This window comes from Eschrichtius robustus, chromosome 6 (assembly GCF_028021215.1).
Source record: "Eschrichtius robustus isolate mEscRob2 chromosome 6, mEscRob2.pri, whole genome shotgun sequence".
NCBI lineage: Eukaryota > Metazoa > Chordata > Mammalia > Artiodactyla > Eschrichtiidae > Eschrichtius > Eschrichtius robustus.
The window spans coordinates 62,749,936-62,769,270 of NC_090829.1; the positions used below are offsets into that span (position 1 = coordinate 62,749,936).

General features: G+C 34.9%; 1 protein-coding gene across 4 annotated transcripts in view; it reads left to right on the top strand.

Moving 5' to 3' along the window:
- The window catches only part of KLHL24 (kelch like family member 24), a 36,169-nt gene that overhangs the window by 11,699 nt on the left and 5,135 nt on the right, over window positions 1-19,335 (top strand). For all 4 annotated transcript variants that reach the window (XM_068546315.1, XM_068546314.1, XM_068546317.1 and 1 more), the window contains 5 exons: window positions 394-1,374; window positions 12,041-12,225; window positions 13,527-13,645; window positions 16,995-17,183; window positions 18,275-18,463. In XM_068546315.1, coding sequence (XP_068402416.1) covers window positions 455-1,374; window positions 12,041-12,225; window positions 13,527-13,645; window positions 16,995-17,183; window positions 18,275-18,463 — 1,602 coding nt within the window. In that variant the 5' untranslated portion in view covers window positions 394-454. The remainder of the gene's footprint in view (window positions 1-393; window positions 1,375-12,040; window positions 12,226-13,526; window positions 13,646-16,994; window positions 17,184-18,274; window positions 18,464-19,335) is intronic.

The window sequence follows — 19,335 nt, forward strand, 5'->3', positions numbered from 1 at the left end:
TTCTTAGCAGCGCTATGTTAAAATAATAAACATTTATATTAGGGTTTGAATGTACTCAAGTTCTGTGTCTTACAGCATTCTGACTTAACTCTACATTCAGTAACTGAAACCCAGTTGTGTAAAAGGGGAACAGAAGGTTATTAGTAATTCACAACGTACATAGCATCCTTTCAACTGGGGGGGTTTAAGGAGTACTATTGCAAATTAGCCCTAATGTTCAAATTGTATAAATTTTTATTTATCAGTTTTTATTAAAATGAGATATAGTGCTCTAAAGCCTGTATGAAATATATTGATTGTGTAATTTTATTGTAGTGTTTACATCAAAATAAAATGTCAGTTGAGTACTGAACTTTCTACATATTGAAATGGTTTAATTTTTTTTACTTTTAGCCACATAAGGAATATCCTTAACAGTTATTTCTCAACAATTATATAGTCAACTGATGTAACAATGGTACTAATATTGGGACGAAGACTAAACAGAGAGGATCTCGGAGTGCGTGATTCACCAGCAACAAAGCGTAAAGTTTTTGAAATGGACCCTAAATCTCTGACAGGCCGTGAGTTTTTTGACTTCTCTTCAGGATCATCCCATGCTGAAAACATACTCCAGATATTTAATGAGTTCCGAGATAGTCGTTTGTTCACAGATGTTATCATTTGTGTGGAAGGAAAAGAATTTCCTTGCCATAGAGCTGTTCTCTCAGCCTGTAGTAGCTACTTCAGAGCTATGTTTTGTAATGACCACAGGGAAAGCCGAGAAATGTTGGTTGAGATCAATGGTATTTTAGCTGAAGCTATGGAATGTTTTTTGCAGTATGTTTATACTGGAAAAGTGAAGATCACTACAGAGAATGTACAGTATCTCTTTGAAACATCAAGCCTTTTTCAGATTAGTGTTCTCCGTGATGCATGTGCCAAGTTCTTGGAGGAGCAACTTGATCCTTGCAATTGCTTAGGAATCCAGCGCTTTGCTGATACCCATTCCCTCAAAACACTCTTCACAAAATGCAAGAATTTTGCATTACAGACTTTCGAGGATGTGTCCCAGCATGAAGAATTTCTTGAGCTTGACAAAGATGAACTTATTGATTATATTTGTAGTGATGAACTTGTTATTGGCAAAGAGGAGATGGTTTTTGAAGCCGTCATGCGTTGGGTCTATCGTGCTGTTGATCTGAGAAGACCACTGTTACATGAGCTCCTGACACATGTGAGACTCCCTCTGTTGCATCCCAACTACTTTGTTCAAACAGTTGAGGTGGACCAACTGATCCAGAATTCTCCTGAGTGTTATCAGTTGTTGCATGAAGCAAGACGGTACCACATACTTGGGAATGAAATGATGTCCCCAAGGACAAGGCCACGCAGGTAAGAAGACTGTTTACATATTAACTACAACATAATTAACAAAAATTTTTGTTTTTAAAATATTTTAAAACTTCCTAAGTGTAATCTTAGTGTAGTCATTTATATGTATCATCTGCATGTTGCTTTATATAATTTGAGATTTGTTTTGGATTACAAATCATTAGAATTTCTCTCCCAGTGAAGACTAGATTCAACAATAGCATTTTTCGTTACTGTTATTCTGAGCTATGAGATGGCATTGCAGAGGGTCTTTGCAGCTATGCATGTTTCAACATATTTCTTTAATTTCTCTTAACCTTTGTAGGGTACCAAATTTATTCCACTTTTTTTTCCCCTAAAGATCTTTGGATGTAAGGTAGCTAAAGACTTTGTTAGACTCTGTTGGACTGCCTCTACTTATAAAAAACAATTTGTATATTCACAGACTAACCTTTTTCCTAACAGACAGCATGAAATATAGAGGTGAAGTAAGTAAGCTGATATAGATTGAGGGGGTTCTCAGATGTAAAACCAAGGCTTCAGATCTTTTCTCATTGCCACAGTTACTAGATTTAGAACACCTATAGATTTTAATTCATAAACTGTAGAAAAATAATCTCTGTGCCTTAATAATGGAAGTAATAGTATTAAACGTGTTTTACTGTGAATAAGCAAAAATTGGCTATTGTGAGAAATATTATAGTGAAGAATCTTTTTTTTTTTTTAAAGGGCTTTTTTTTTAAGTTTATTTATGGCTGTGTTTGGTCTTCGTTTCTGTGCGAGGGCCTCCTCTAATTGCGGCAAGCGGGGGCCACTCTTCATCGCGGTGCGCGGGCCTCTCACTATCGTGGCCTCTCTTGTTGCGGAACACAGGCTCCAGACGCGCAGGCTCAGTAATTGTGGCTCACGGGCCTAGTTGCTCCGCGGCATGTGGGATCCTCCCAGACCAGGGCTCGAACCCGTGTTGTCCCCTGCATTAGCAGGCAGATTCTCAACCACTGCGCCACCAGGGAAGCCCCAAGAATCTTTTAAATATTTTTCTAACAAAGCTAACTTTTTTGGTGTGTATGGTAAAAAAACGTAACATAAAATTTACCATCCTAACCATTTTTAAGTGTACTGTTTAATAGTGTTAAATATATTCACATTGTGTGAAACTGATGTTTATTTTCCCACACCATCTCCACTTTTTCTATAAATTTACTATAGCGTAGCTCTCAAGCCACATTTTTGGCATTGATTTTGATTATCACTGTTTTGGAATGTGATTAAAATCAGCATATTGTGAGATAGCATGTTTTTAATTAAAATTCAGCGTATTGTGAGATAACATGTCTTTAAAATCTACACTAGTTTGGATATAGCAATATTTAATCTGTTTCTTCATACGTAAAATGAAAATTATGATAAATGGTGCTTACTTCACAGGTTTTGCCATTGAAACTATTAAATGCAGTAATCCTTAAGCTTCTCAGCATAGAAAGTGGTACATAGGAAGTGCTTTAAAAATTATTGGCCATTATTATTTATATAGTGTAGTGTTGGTCTGACCCACTTTAAGAAAACTCCCAGTACTTGACAGTCTGAACTTTTTTATAAATTGGATACAATATTGAGTAACTATTATTACAAAAATTAATGTAATATTTCTTCGTATTAGGGTTAGAGTGCATTTTCTCTTCAAAGTCAGGCGACTTTAGTTAAAAGTAATAGTTTTATAAGAAAGAAATATAAGGACTTCCCTAGTGGTGCAGTGGTTAAGAATCCGCCTGCCAATGCAGGGGACACGGGTTTGACCCCTGGTCTGGGAAGAACCCACATGCTGCGGAGCGACTAAGCCCACGAGCCACAACTACTGAGCCCGTGCACCACAACTACTGAAGCCTGCGCGCCTAGAGCCTGTGCTCCGCAACGAAGAGTAGCCCCCGTTTGCCGCAACTAGAGAAAGCCCACACGCAGCAACGAAGACCCAACGCAGCCAAAAAAATTTTTAAAAATTAAAAAAAAAGAAATATAAAATACTCTACTCCTGGTCTTTTAACAAAGAACAAAAACTACAGTTTTATTCTATAAAATACACTGATGATTTCTTTTAAGTTCTTCCTTTTAGGACTGTTAAGAGACTTCGGCTGAGCCTAAGAATGTGAAAGACCAAGGTTCTTAAATGTATTAATTAAGAAAGCTAAACAGCTTTGGGTCTGTTCCAGAACTTTTCTGAGCAAACAGTGTCTTTCCAAGGGGAGAATCGTATATTTTTACAAACAGAATCCCCTGTGGTAGACAGAGTGGCTTTGGGTCAAATAGAGTTAATAATATCTATCCCCCATATCTCCCATCTGCATAGGATTAGAATAGGGACCAAGGAATATATGTTGTAGAATCAAAAGTCATTTATATTAAAATTATTTGTTTATAAAGATATGACTGGAATGAAATTAGAGTGCAGCCTAAAGGTAATTAGGCTTACATTATAACTAGAGAATTTTCTGATTTTCTTAGTTATTTGATTTACAAAAATATAATTTTACATCCAATTTTTAAGGGAACCAATCCATTTCATACAGTGAAACACATCTATATAAGATTATGATATATCATTTTTCTTTAGGAGGCCAGTAGAAAAAAAATCAAACTATAGTTTTATTGAATTTGCAGACTATTGTAAATATAATAGCAGATATTTATTTTATGTAAATTTTATATTTTATGTATTACGTGAGGAATCTGGAGGAATCCTTCATTTTACAACTCTGCCATCACCTTCTATCCTTTATATTCTGTCTTCCAGTTATCTGTTACTGCATGTTAGAACTAATCACTAGGAATTTCCTTATCTGAACAATATGTATTATTTATACAGGTTCTCATCTTTCTGAGAAGCTACAAACTTTGTAAGAGGAGTGATGTCTCCACTTCTTCAACTGCAGCTCACTCCTCTGACTTCTGCTCCAGTCAGTCTACTGAAACTCCTCTCAATCAGGTCATCAGTGACCTTCTATTTGTTATTTGTTAGCCTCTTTTCAGTCTTTATTCACCTTGATCTCTGTTTAGGATCTGACATTTTTAACTGAAGCAATCTGTCTTGAAACTCTCTTCCATTAGCTTCAGGAGTACCCTTTCCCTCATGGTCCTCTTCTCCAGCTACTCATTTTCAATTTGATAGCTCTTTTTCTAGTGTTTAAAATGTTGATATTCCCTTGGTTAACCTCTCTTCGTCTTGCCTTGATACTTTCCTAGATGATCTCATCTATTCTCATGGTTTTGATTACCATGCTTGCTATTGACTATCAAAACTATATATCCAGCCCAGACTTTTTCATTTGTTCAATCATTCAGCCAATGTTTTTTTTAAAAAATTATATACATATAGTTATACATATACAAAATATATATATTTACTTGAAGATGCATCTTTAAAACAATAACATAGGCAAAATTAACCTCAGAGTTAAGAATAATTCTTTCTATTATTTAATATCCATTCCATATTCATATTTCCCCAGTCTTTTCCAAACTGTCCTTTAATAAACCTGGATCCAGTCCAGGACTACTCATTGCATCTGGTTATTTCCATGAAGTCTTTTATTTCAAAACAGTTTCTTTTTCATGATTCTGACTTGTCCATGGTCAAGTTGTACAGAAAAATATTCCACCTTCTGTATTAGTCTGATTGCTTCCTTATGGTGTCGTTTAGCTGCATTTAGCTGTTTCCTGGAAACTGGAAGTTAGCTTCAGCTCGATGGAGACAAGTTAAATATTTTTGATTAGAATTCATCCAAGGTAATGTATATATCACATTGCATCACATTGGGAGATACAGCGTATCTGGTGGTTACACCGTTAGTGATGGCAAAGATCAGCTCTGGATTAGGGCAGTGACAGTCCCATCCCACCACTGTGCAGTTAGGTTATACTCTTCACATCATCCAATATTTCTTTAGTGTTTATTGTGTGCCAAGTATTTTCCAGAGCTCAAGCCATACTCGATAGTCTACCTATATATACCCATGTGTCTCTTAAATGACAGAAAAAACCCCAAGATACATTATATTAGAAATGGAGTGTGATGGCAGGTTTCTAGGAAGAGGATATAGAACATAAGACCATGAAAACTTTGATAATCGGTACTGCCAGTTGTAAACCTCGGGTATATAAAGAAGAAATAGTGGAGACCAATCACAGAAGGAGTAAAGCTTAGGAATCGTTGTTTTTACTAATATATGTTATACAACTTTAAATTTCTGTACTAATGTATAATACTGTTTTTAATAAACACATAGTGCAAGGCTCACGATGTGTCAAGAGTACTGGCTTCAGAATCAGATAGACCTGGACGAGAACCTAGCTCTAATAACTAGTTAATTCTGTGATGCTGGGCAAAGCACTTTAACTTCTCTATGTGTCAGTTTCCTCATCTGTAAAATAAGCATAATACCATCTACCTTGTAAGATTGTTGTGAGGACTAGAACTGTCATATGAAAAATGCATAACCTAGTATTTGACACAAAAATGCTTAATAAAAATTATTGCTGGTTTCATGAATAATCAAAATACATTTTAAATTTGCACTATACTTTTATAGAATAGGAAATGTGGTTTGAGGGACAGAAATGCTTGCTATCAAATGGTTTATTTTAAGTATAAATTGTTCATACCTATGGAAAAATATCTGCGACACTCCATTAAACAATAGAGATAGCTAAGATTTAATAAGTTCATCACTTTGAGTTTGGAATTGGTTAATTAAGTACTTGTCTCTTCTAATACTTTCTACTACCTCTTGTCTGATAATCAGTTACTATATAATGAAAATAGGAACCTGATTGCCATAATGAGGACAAGGTTCAAGTTCTTATTGAATAAATCAGTGAGAAGACTAAGGTTAAGATTTTTTTTTAAGAAATAATATTTTAGAACTCAGTGTTCTGAATTTTTGTTCCAGTCCCTCTTAAGAGTGATAATCTACTATATCATCGGATGCATGGTTTACCATTTTTATACGTGTTAGTTCATTGTTATTTTGAATTCATTTTTACATAAAAGTACTGTATACATGCCTAAGTCTCCCTCTACCTGACCCTTGATATATCAGTTCTCATCCCAAAGGATATCTCCCTGTTACCAGTTTTTTTTAACTTTTTAGAAATATTCTTTGCATATAGAAGTGTGTGTGTGTGTGTATATGTACACATACGTCTCTACTGTTTTTTATACAGACGGTGGTGTACTTCTCTCACAGTTCCTGCACCTTGTTTTTATCACTTAAAAATATCTTGGAGGTTGTTCTATATTAGCACTTATAGGTCTTCATTCTTTTTTTTTTTTTTTTTTTTACTCTTCCTTATGGAAAATTTCAAATTCATTCTTTTTAAAGAGATGTATAGTATCACATTTATGGATAGCATAATTTATTTAATCCATCTCTTGGTGATGGACATTTAGGTTGTTTCTAAATTTTTTTCATCGCAAACAGTGCTCAGTGAATATTCTTATACATATGTCCGATAATTTATAGCATAAATTACTAGGGGTGGAATTGCTCAGTCAGAGGATATGTGCATTTTAAATTTTGGTAGATACTGTAAAAATTGACTTCCAATTTATACTTCATCTAAAAATATGAAAGTCTCTATTTCTTCAGTCCTTCCCCAGCACAGTGTAGTATTAGTTTTTGTAAATCTTTGCTACTCTGGAAAGTGAAAATTTACATCCCATAATTTTGATTTGCATTTCTTTAATGTGGAAGATTGAGCATCTTTTCCTGAGTTTGAAAACCATTTGTAGGTTGTTTTTTTTCTGCAGTTCATTGAACTCTAGTGGATCAGAATTCTGATTGCAGGTAATTGAAACCAGCTCACCAGCATAAGCATAGAAGGCAGATAGATGTATTAAAAGGGTGCAGGAAGTCATTATCTTGTAGAACCTAAGGGCAGAAATTCAACAGGACTTCCAAGAAGACTAGAACAGGCTACGGAAAAGCCATCAGAAACCAAGCTGTGCCCTCTTAACGCTTGCCTCTGCTTTTCTCTGCACGTCTGCATCATTCTCTCTCACTAGTCTGGTTGAATGTGACCACTCATGGGGTTTGGTTTCTATATCACAAGTTCAGTCACTCAGAGAGACTGAATCTCTCCATCTCATGTGGAGAGAGAATCTCTGAACAGTTACCTGTGGCCTTGGGAGCAGGATCATGTAGCAGAAAAGTGATAGCAGAAATGCTTGTCCCATATGTAGGAGCAGGCAACCCAGGAGTGGCTATTAATAATAAGGTATGGGTTTTCTCCTTTGTTCTTTATGAACTTGAGTCAAAAAGAGGGGGTGGAGTAATTTATGTTAATTGGAGATAACAAAAAATAATACCCATATTCCCATCTCCGAGAGGTAATAACACTGTGGCACTTGGCTTTATTCTTCCCTTTTATTCTCTAAGAATTTATTATTTCTTTTACAAAGTTGTAATCTATTTCATAGTCTGCTGTTATTATTTAATATATGGTAAACATGTTTTCATGACATGAAATCTACAGTGAACCATAGCCATCCCACCCACATCTGAACTCTTCCTGATTTTTTACCAGTAAGTGAGATGAACGTCTTTGTGGCTATATAAGCACATCTGTGATCAGCTCCTGATAATAAATTCTTATATAATTGCTTATTTTTAAGAGTAAACATTTTGAATCTTTCACTCAGTACAACCATTTCTTTATAGAACCCGTTCTGTCTATTCCAGTTTCAGGTGGAAAGCCTTACCACACAAGCTGAAACTGTCCTTACTTAGTTTAGAAAGCCATAAGGTTTATGGCTGGCATAAGCCTCTTAAGGGGTCATTTATATTCGTTTATATTGATGAACCATAATCCAGTGATTCCTCTAGGCTTAGAAACTTTTTTTTTTTTTTTTTTTTTTGATACAGTAAGATCAGACTGTTAGGGGCAGACTTAATGTTAATTATGAGAGACTGATGAACTCATTTATCTTTTAGTTTATATACATGTATTTGCAATAAGAAGTGGAACTGTCAAACAGACTAGATATTTTAAGTCAACCTTTCCAGCATATTCTCTTACTATGCGCAGGTTACCAGTTGGGAAGCCAAAGTTTTCAAAAAGGTTGTTTAGAATCCAAACAAAGGGATCTAGTAGATCTTTAGAACCAGAGTCTTCTCAGCTAGTATGGCTTGAGAAAGTCTCACCCACCATAAAATATTCTTACCAAAAACCCAGTAATGTTCTAGTTAGCTTAGCTAAGGTTTCTCTTTTCCTTTAGACAGTAACTTGAATGGGCACAGAAAATGTTTGCCTCTGTGATTATTATTTACTCTTTCATTCATTTGTTCATTCATTTACTTATTGCTCCTAGGGCGGACCAATCCCCTCTTTTGATATATAGTTAATATATTAAGTTTAGTAACTGTCATATCCTGCAGACTAGAGAGCCATTAGCTCTCTTTATGGCTTAAAGTATCATATCTCTATTTAAGTTCATTTTTTGGTGTGATGGCTTGGTTTTCAGGTATTTTTGAGTCTTGGAATGGTAAATAGACTATGTCACTAACACCTCCCCCTTCTCCCTTCCAACTTCCCACTATATGGAAACATTTCCTTTTGAGTTTTTTAAATATATTGTTATTTTTCTTATTAGCCAGGATCACCTTTTGACCCCTTTTTGTTGATGAAAGTTAGTTTGGCAGTTCATCTGTCTCTGGCATGTTTGCGTTGATAATAAGTAGGTCTGTTATTTCAGCCAGCAAGTCCTTTATTTCGCCTTTTGAGATTTTTAACTGAACCTGGTAATTACTATCGATTTTACTGATTTGGTTTAGAATATTCTGTGGATTTATAATTATTTTATCTTTCACATAAATCAAAGAATGTGATCTTTTAATTTGATCTTTTCTCAAGTTTATGATAAAAGAGTGTGATGACTTTTTAAAAAATATTTATCAATGTAGAAAAAAGATAATTTGCTTGTCACACTTTCCTAGGAACAAATGGTGAGATGTAATACTAAAGCAGCAAATATTTGTTGGTTTGTCACAGCAGAAAATCAGAATTTTCATTTTAAAGGGTTACTAAAGTAACATTCACTCTAAAAAATAGATTGCATGGGTATCCAGAATTTTATTCATCCTGTACTATCATCTTGGCCGCTTTTTTATTCTAGTCACCGTTATCAGCTGCAGCAACTCATTTCCTTTAAGGCAATCATCTTCCTGCCTGAGATAAGTATTTTTCTGAGCTCAAGAAATAAAAATAACTATTTTATTGAGTCAACAGTCTCTAATGAGAACACCAGACTTGCCTCTAATTAAGTTAAATGCCATTTGGTTGCAAATAAGACCTTCAGTCAGGCAAAACTACTAGTTTGCTGATCCTTTCAGATAATTACACATAGACACTAAAATAATCCCTTATTTAGTGAGACTAAATGTTTTAGCCATTAGCTTTTTGTGCTGTTTTCTCTTCTTGTTCCAAGGTACAAAACAGACAATATATGTTTACTGGGCTAAGAAGTCTTGAAAAAGCAAGCAAGTTCAAGCAAAGGGAAAGTATAAAACAAGTAAAATGCTATAAGGAAAGTATAAAACAAAATTCTGTCAGAATTCTATGTAATAATTAACTTGATTTTGTATTAAAACTATTAGGAGTGACTGAACCCCAGTGACAGTATTTAGCAATTTTTGTTTTGCTCAATCAGTAAATAAGACTTTGAGGAGTATCACGTGGGTTTGTCTTAGCAGTATTTTAAGTAAGATTTTAGGAAATAATACTTCCATGGAAAGAAGGATAAATTAGTCAATAGTTATTCTACTAAGTGTCTAGTGCTATCCACTATTTACTTTTAATATTTTCATTTGGGAATTATTTGGAAAATAGCAAATATTATTGATAGTATTTGAGTCCTTCTGATAATATTTTACTATATTCTAGGTTAGGGTAATAGAATTTGCTGGGTTCCTAAAAGTAATTTTTATTGCATCTGTGAGCAAAATTCTTTTCTACAATATATATTTCTGGTTTTACAATGGAAAAAGTATGCCTGGCATGGACTAGGTGAATGACTGTTAGTTGAAATAGCTGTGAGTAACTGTAGCTAGAATAGAGCAGCTCTGTTAAAGGGACATACCAATGTTGCTTTACTTTGTTTTTTTCTAGTGTAATTGTAAAACATCACTCTAAAACTACAAATAAGTGTTCTGATGTTGTCTTTTTTCCCTCCACATTTAAGTAAGAGAAGACGCATTGTTAGCATTTTTCTCTGTGAGACTTAATATCATAGCAGTCATAAAATGCAATTACAAGACTTTTTCATTTCCATGAGTCTTCTGAACAAAAAGAAAAGGCTTGGATAAGCTTTTAGTTTTTCCTGTCAGTATCTTTTTAAACTACAAAGTAAAAGAAGCCAGTAATTAACGTGAACTTTGGATTCCCTTAGTGCTTTTTTTTTTTTTTTTAATAAATTTATTTATTTGTTTATTTTTGCTGTGTTGGGTCTTCGTTTCTGTGCGAGGGTTTTCTCTAGTTGCAGCAAGCGGGGGCCACTCTTCATCGCGGCGCGCGGGCCTCTCACTATCGCGGCCTCTCTTGTTGCGGAGCACAGGCTCCAGACACGCAGGCTCAGTAGTTGTGGCTCACGGGCCCAGTTGCTCCGCTGCATGTGGGATCTTCCCAGACCAGGGCTCGAACCCATGTCCCCTGCATTGGCAGGCAGATTCTCAACCACCGCGCCACCAGGGAAGCCCTCCCTTAGTGCTCTTAAAAGTTGTCTTTTCCACTCTAAAAGTAGCCCATGCTCATTATTGTTTTGAAAATTTGTGTTGATATAAAGGAGGAAGCCACACAATCCAGAGAAAACCATCATTAGCACTTTGGTATGCTCTCTCCAGACACATTATTTACATAGTATTGATCAGACCTTCTGTACAGTTTTTCATCTTGCTTTTTTCCTTTAGCATTCTTTGTTATAAACTCTGTTAACATCTTTAGTGACAACCCAACACTTTGAATTGGATTACCTTAATTTACTTAACTTTAGAAAAATTACTTTTAGGGAATTCCCTGGCGGTCCAGTGGTTAGGACTCTGCGCTTTCACTGCCTAGGGCCCAGGTTCAATCCCTCGTCGGGAAACTAAGATCCCGCAAGCCATGAGGCACAGCCAAAAAAAAAAGTTTATTTTTAAAAATAGTGTCTGAACAAGTACATATACTTCTCTAAAGGGTACTTAGATTGTACTGTGAATTTGTTTTTTTAGAACTAACAATCTGATGAAAAAGCTCCATTTTCCTACACTTAGAAAAAGTGCATTATCTTACCTTGTGTGGTTATGCATATCTGAATTGCTGCAAGACTGCGTTTGAAAGTCATCCTTGATATTACCAGGGTTCCAATTGAATTAGGTAGGATCTTTGGACCATTTTATAACTTTTAAGGTAAAACTCATAGAAAAAAAATACCCATAGAAATTTTCTGTGGAAAGATGATATCACTAAATCCCTTGTAAATGTTCTCAAAGTAAGTAATTAGCAGGCTGTATTAGTTGGCATATACTGAGAGAATAAACTTAACAATGTACTCTATATAGTGTTCTACTTTCTTTATGACAATGGTATGCTTTTAGGGTTTTAAACAATCTTGAGGGTATTTTAATTTATTATTTTTGCATTCTTATAATAATTATTTTAGGTCAACTGGCTATTCTGAGGTGATAGTTGTCGTTGGAGGCTGTGAACGAGTTGGAGGATTTAATCTTCCATACACTGAGTGCTATGATCCTGTGACAGGAGAGTGGAAGTCTTTGGCTAAGCTTCCAGAATTTACCAAATCAGAGTATGCGGTCTGTGCTCTAAGGAATGACATTCTTGTTTCAGGTAAATAAAGAATTATTACAGTAGCTACTTTTAACTTAATCACAGCTTGGCCGTTTTAAACCATAACAGTGTCTCAAAAGAAAACAGTGAAAGTAGATATGCCCGCTTTAGGCAGATCATATTATACAACAAATAAAACTGAAAATGACTTTTTGCTCTTAAAGACAGGCACAAGATGATGCAGAATGATTTACAAAAGATTCTCCAGAAAAGGCCTTCAACTATATCATATTTTTAAAATTTATTTTATTGATTTACAATGTTGTGTTAATATCTACTGTATAACGGAGTGATTCAGTTATCATATATAAATTCTTTTTCATAGTCTTTTCCATTTTGGTTTATCACAGGATATTGACTATGTTCCCTGCACTAAACGATAGGCCTTATCATATTTTAAATGCTCTCAAATGCATATAGAATATGGTACAATTTTTAAAACTTTTACCTGTTTACTTTGTTTTAAGGAACACAGTAAAGTATGCAAAATGAAAAGTACTCAGTTAATCATCTCTAACCCACCCATGTTTTCTGAAATTCTCCCCAAAGTTTATGAAATAGGATTTTCCTTAAAATTCTTAACTTGAACTTTTATTATAATATGTGATATGTTACCTCTAAAATCAAACAGACAATAAAGTGACAGACTTATATACAAAGTATAACTACAGAATCTATAATCTGAAGTTTAATTAAGTTTGTTAATTAATGTGTTAGTTAAATAATTTTACCACCTTTGCAGGTTACTGTATTACTACATGTTGAACAATATAACAACGCATACTTTATTTTGCACAATGGTACGCTTTTTAAAAAACTGGTGATTTTTTTTTTTTTTTGACTCGTGAATTTGTTTTTATTTTTATTGGGCTATAGGGGATCGGTTGGGAAATATCTCTGTAAGTTATGCCCTACTAGGGAAATGTCCATTCTAATTTTCCTGGGATAGCTAAAACACTGGTGATTTTTAAAAATCTTTCTAGAATAATTCTTTTGTCCGGGTGCTTCTGTTGTCTGACTCTTAAATGAACAGTCTTACACATTTGGTAAGTTCATACTCTACATTTTATTATTTGGGGCATATAGTTATTATTTCTCAGGATAAGAACTGACAAAGTTAAATCTGCTCTGTAGAACCATTTCCATTTTAAGTTTTAAGAGGGTCCTTGTTTCATTTATTGAACTGAATCCTCAAATTCTCGGACTGGGTGAATAACTCAGTGTTTTCATTATCTATGCCTTTGGCAAAGATCCCTTGGTGATATACATGTTAGTGTGTGCACATTGTTTTGCATTTAAAGGTGGAAGAATCAATGGCCGTGATGTCTGGATTTATAACTCACAGTTAAATATTTGGATCAGAGTTGCTTCTCTAAATAAAGGCAGATGGCGTCACAAAATGGCTGTCCTCCTTGGTAAAGTAAGAGAAACCACTTTTTATTATTATTGCTGTTACATTTCCAGAATAAATACCACAGATGAATCCTTGATTTTACTCACCCTCTGGGTATTTTGGACTCAGATTGTGTTTCCTTCCATTTCTAACCTCAATACATAAACGGAAGATATAAACAATTTGACACTGTACTTTTGAATGGATATTTTGTTCTCCCAACTAGGAATTTGTAGCAGTGCAGCACATTTCTCTTCTCAGGCACCAATGCAGTCTAAATGACTGAGAAGCATTGGAAAATAAAGGAGTTACATCAAGTACGAAAACAGGCCAATGTCTAACCCAAGCATTCTTTTTCCTTTTACTGACTTTGGCATTCAGGCCAAGATATATTTATGTAGAGTAATACTATTTTATCTTTTTTATTTGTACAAGTAGGGACAAAACAAATAAGTGTTAAGATAAACTCACCAACATATTTTAAAGCAAACTTATTATTGGCTGCAGCTAATAAATATGAAAAACATATAATTTGATTCTGGACCATTCACTGTTCTTAGGAACTTGAGAATCACTTGTAGACTAGTGATTTTTGAATCACTAGTAGACTAGTAACTTTTTTGAAGTTAAATCTAATATAAAAAGCTATTACATAAAGCAGATAAAAATACAGCTGTGTATCAAGGGCTAACTTGGACTCTTTAGCCCTTCCCTGCCTCTGTCTCTATCAGCTCCTCCAAAGCCACTTCAAATTAATGAGCGATCTAAATAAAAGCAGCATACTTGCTCGCACATTTTTTTTTGAAGTATAGATGATTTACAATATTGTGTTCAAGTGTACAGCATAGTGATTCATGTTTCAGGGGTGTTTGTTTGCAGCTTATATTCCATTATAGGTTATCATAAGATATTGAATATATTGCACATATATTTTTGTCTGGTCCCCTAGTACTCTCTTTTAAAAAGATTGCTGCCTCTTAAGCCCTCTCTTGAAGACATTTTAGAGCCACCATTGAGAAAGCAGAACTGCTCTAGTTGGAACAGAGATAATGCCAGGAACCCTCCCTACTCAGCCACCCATCGGTTCTCATTCCCTCCCCCTATCTCCCCACAGAAGCGTCTTGAAATCTCTATACTATAGAATACTAGAGCTTCTCAAAGCTTCTCAAAGTGCAGTTTGAAAGTTAATTCCTAAGGGTATTGATCTAGTGTGTTGCTGCTGTCTATAAGACCAGTGAAATAATGAGGACTTTGAGCTAGATGTAATGGAAATAAAATACTAATAGAGTATTTTCTAAAACCACTGGTTTGTTAGTACTTACTATATTATATACAGTTTTGGTAGCTATACCTCAAGGATGACAAAATACTACTGGAAAGGGGCAGCTAAAATAAGGGGTTGAAAAGAGGTGAGGTCTGACTAAAAACATTATAATTATTTAGTCTGAACATACAGAGGCATATGCAAAAGATGTCTCAAATATCATATATGGATTGATGAACACAAATTTATTTGACAAATATTAGTATATTTGACTTGAAGGTGCCCAAAACTTGGAAGCACTAAATCAAGAAATAAAGGAATCCTTCCTACTTTATACAGCAAGTACTCAATTCATGGAAAGCAGTTATCCCAAAAATTACAATATAGGCTGAATTCAAACATAGAAAGTTATTTAAAGTTGTAAATGCACTCTGTTAAGGAAACCTAGGATGATTTGGAATATAGAATCTTAGAGCAAGAAGGCATCTTAGAATATTTAATGTAACTTCTTTAGTTTACAAAGAAACTGAATCCAGAGAGATCGAGTCATTTGCCCAAGGTTGCACAGAAAGTGATAAAGCAGGGGCAAAAGCTCAGATTTTCCTAATCTAGAGGCCTTTTATCTTAAGGCTCACAGCATATATTTTTAGTTTATGCATGTAGGGGAATAGTAATAAAGTTTAATCTTCAAAATTATATTATGTGATAGGTACTATTATTGTCTACATTTTTAAATTGAGGAAATTAAGATGGAGTCTCAGAGAGGATAGGTAAGCTGCCCAAGCAAGGTCTTACTTGCAGTGGCAGAGCTAAATATGGACCTCCCTCTCCTGATTTCAAAGCCTGTACCTTTAAGTACTACATTGTGCCACAGTTTCCATACCCCTTCTAGCTGCATGACCTTGAATAAGTTACTTAACCTCTCTGGGCTGCGTGGTGTTGGGAGAACAAACCCACCAACAGATAATTTTAACATAATGTGAGAAATGCAAGATTGAAATAGCATTGGCTGCTTAGGAAATTTGGAAGAGTACAGAAAGATAGATTTGTGGACACGCTTGAATGACAATGTATAGAGTTTGGCCTTGACCCTTAGGCATTCATTGTTAAACTAGTAAAAGGAGTTGATGAGGTGTTTTAGGAAGATTAATCTGTGGTTTAGAGAGTACAAGAGTGGAGACCAGTAGATTGAGAGGTATGAAATGATATGGACCCCGAGGATGGTGGCAGTGGGAAACAAATGGAAGGGACAGATGTGAGAGATGCTGTGAAAGAATGATCGGTAGAACTTAATAGTTAATTAGATATGGATGCAGAAAAGAGTTGATGATGACTGTTCATTAAAAGAATTATAGATGTTAAACAGGAGAGTTTTTTTTTTTTTTTTTTAGGAGAGCTTCTATAAGTAGGTTAAAAGTTTCTTGTATATCTTGTGATGCTTAATGGATTATTCTGCATGTAACTGATTTAATTAATGGCTTGTTGATTAGTTCATCTGCCCTACCTTCCTCACATTTGTGAAAAGAAAATGTACATGAAAGCCCTTTGAAATACACATTCTAGAGTTCATAATGTATCAGGTACTTTTCTAGGTACTGCAGGGACTAAATTAAAGAACAAGATAGGCCCTGCCTTCAAAGATCTCACAGTCTAGTAATCCTTACTTAATACTTTAGTTTCATAGCTTTTATTACTTTATAATACTCAAATATTTTCACCATCCATGAGTATGAGCATTTATGCTAAATCCTGTAACTCTCAATGCAAGCAATATTGCTCCTAAGGGGATGAAGGTTGGTTCTTGGGCTGGTGAAAAAAATCATACTGTTTTGTGTATAAAGCACAGATACAATATATAAACAGATATGCAATATATCTGTGGTATTAAAAATTTCATTGGAGGGGGCTACTATGAAAAAAATGTCTAAAAAGGCTCCTTGGTGGTGGTGAGAGAATGATAATTTTTTTTAAAGGTCCAGAAACTGAGCTAAATATATTGCAATTACAGTTACCAAGGGCTTTTAAAGGGGAGAGATCCCTTAATTCTTTAGCCAACTAGTTAAAAATTCAAACTTTTGATAATTAAGATTTCTCCATGTATTTTACGTATAGGTATATGTTGTTGGAGGCTATGATGGGCAAAACAGACTTAGCAGCGTAGAATGTTATGATTCCTTTTCAAATCGATGGACTGAAGTTGCCCCCCTTAAGGAAGCAGTGAGTTCTCCTGCCGTGACTAGCTGTATAGGCAAATTGTTTGTGATTGGTGGAGGACCTGATGATAATACTTGTTCTGATAAGGTAAGCCATGCTCTCTCTTTTTTTTTTTTTTTTTAATAGAAATTACCAATGATACACACAAGAAGAGAAATATGGAAGGCCTATCAAGTAGGTAGTTCGGTCCCTTAGTGTGAGGGGGCTTTTAAAAATTGTCTGGTACTTTATACTTTGGGAGGAAAACATTGAGTTTCAAGTTACTAAAGTGAGATCATAATATATCCAACAATTTTCTGTTAAAAGTGTGATCCAGTCTTTTTGAGATGAGACTGATCTCAGCGTTATACTATAAACCATTTTAAAACTTTTTACTGGTATAGTTTACAAAATCAAAAAATTATTCACATAAAACAATTGGGAGGTGAATTAGCAAAGGGTAAGACACTATACTGCTTCCAGCTGGGTCATTTTCTGCATACTTTGAAAATATTCTTTAGAACAAAGAAAAGAAAAGAAAAACTCTCTAATGTAAATATAGGATGGCTCAAAGCTGCTGCAGTTCATTGAATTCCTGAGATAGAAGAACAGGTGCCATCCTGACATCTGAGAAAATACCCTGTTTATTCTGCAAACAAGTGTCTAATGCCTAATTCATTTAGCAATAGTTTACTGAACTTTGTCAATCAATAAATTCTTTTTCTAAATTAAATTTTAATATAATGTCAAATGTTACATATTTAGAATTCATTAATTCAGAATTTGTGATAATTCAAAGTATACTGAATTGAGGTTCGCTGGTGTTCTTCTGAAGAAAGGACTCCCTAAACATGTAAAGAAATTATATTCAAATTGAGGCATACTTATCCTATATAACAGAATTCTGTTAAAATCTAAGACTGTTAGTTTTAATGGAAAAAAAAGCAAACCTGCTAGCCATTCATCTTGGAAACGGTCTGTGTTTGTTTGTTACTCTATTCTGCTTGATAGTAATAAATTTGTATTTCTTTTGAGAATTTCATAATTGAGATATTTTACTCTCAAGCCAACCTCCCTTAATTCTGTGAATTAATGGGATTTTATTTTTAATCATGTTTCTGTATATTGGCAGACTTTTTATTATGTAAATTGGCATTTTTGTTGAGAAATTTTAATTAAGTACTTCTATATATTATTAGGTTCAATCTTATGATCCAGAAACCAATTCTTGGCTACTTCGTGCAGCTATCCCAATTGCCAAGAGGTGTATAACAGCCGTATCCTTAAACAACCTGATATATGTTGCTGGTGGACTGACCAAGGCAATATACTGTTACGATCCAGTTGAAGATTACTGGATGCATGTACAGAATACATTCAGCCGACAGGTAATAACATAAAACAATCCAAAAGAAAAATCAATGTAGGAGAGACCAAGTACAGGACCAGTATGAATATACAGTAACTTCACTATTTATGTTTCATGTATGCTCAGATTATTTCCAAAAAAAAAAAATTTTTTTTTTTAAATAAATAAATTTATTTATTTATTTATTTATTTATTTTTGCCTGCGTCGGGTCTTCGTTGCTGCCCACGGGCTTTCTCTAGTGCGGAGAGCGGGGGTACTCTTCGTTGCAGTGCGCGGGCTTCTCATTGCGGTGGCTTCTCTTGTTGTGGAGCACGGGCTCTAGGCGCGCAGGCTTTAGTAGTCGTGTCTCGCGGGCTCTAGAGTGCAGGCTTAGTAGTTGTGGCACATGGGCTTAGTTGCTCTGCGTCACGTGCGATCTTCCTGGACCAGGGCTCAAACCCATGTCCCCTGCATTGGCAGATGGTTTCTTAACCACTGAGCCACCAGGGAAGTCCCTCAAAAATTGTTTATACTCTACATAAAGCATATGGTATTCTTGTTTTGAACTCCTTCCAGGGAATTTATTGAAATAACTTACTTTTGTTTTTAATTTTTAAATTAATTTTTATTGGAGTATGGTTAGTTTACAATGTTGTGTTAGCCTCCACTGCACAACAGAATGAATCAGCCATACACATACAGGTATCACCTCCCTTTTGGACTTCCTGCCCTGAAATAACTTACTTTTTACCATCCCATGGTAAAGTAGGTATTGCTCCTTGGGCTGTTGGGTTTTTTTCCCCTTGACCTTTTTGAGACTCCTACTCCAGTTCTTATCCCTCTCTCTAGCACATTTCAGAAGAGAAGAAATTCTCTCAAACTGGTTTCTTTCCTTCTGCAGTTAGAAACGA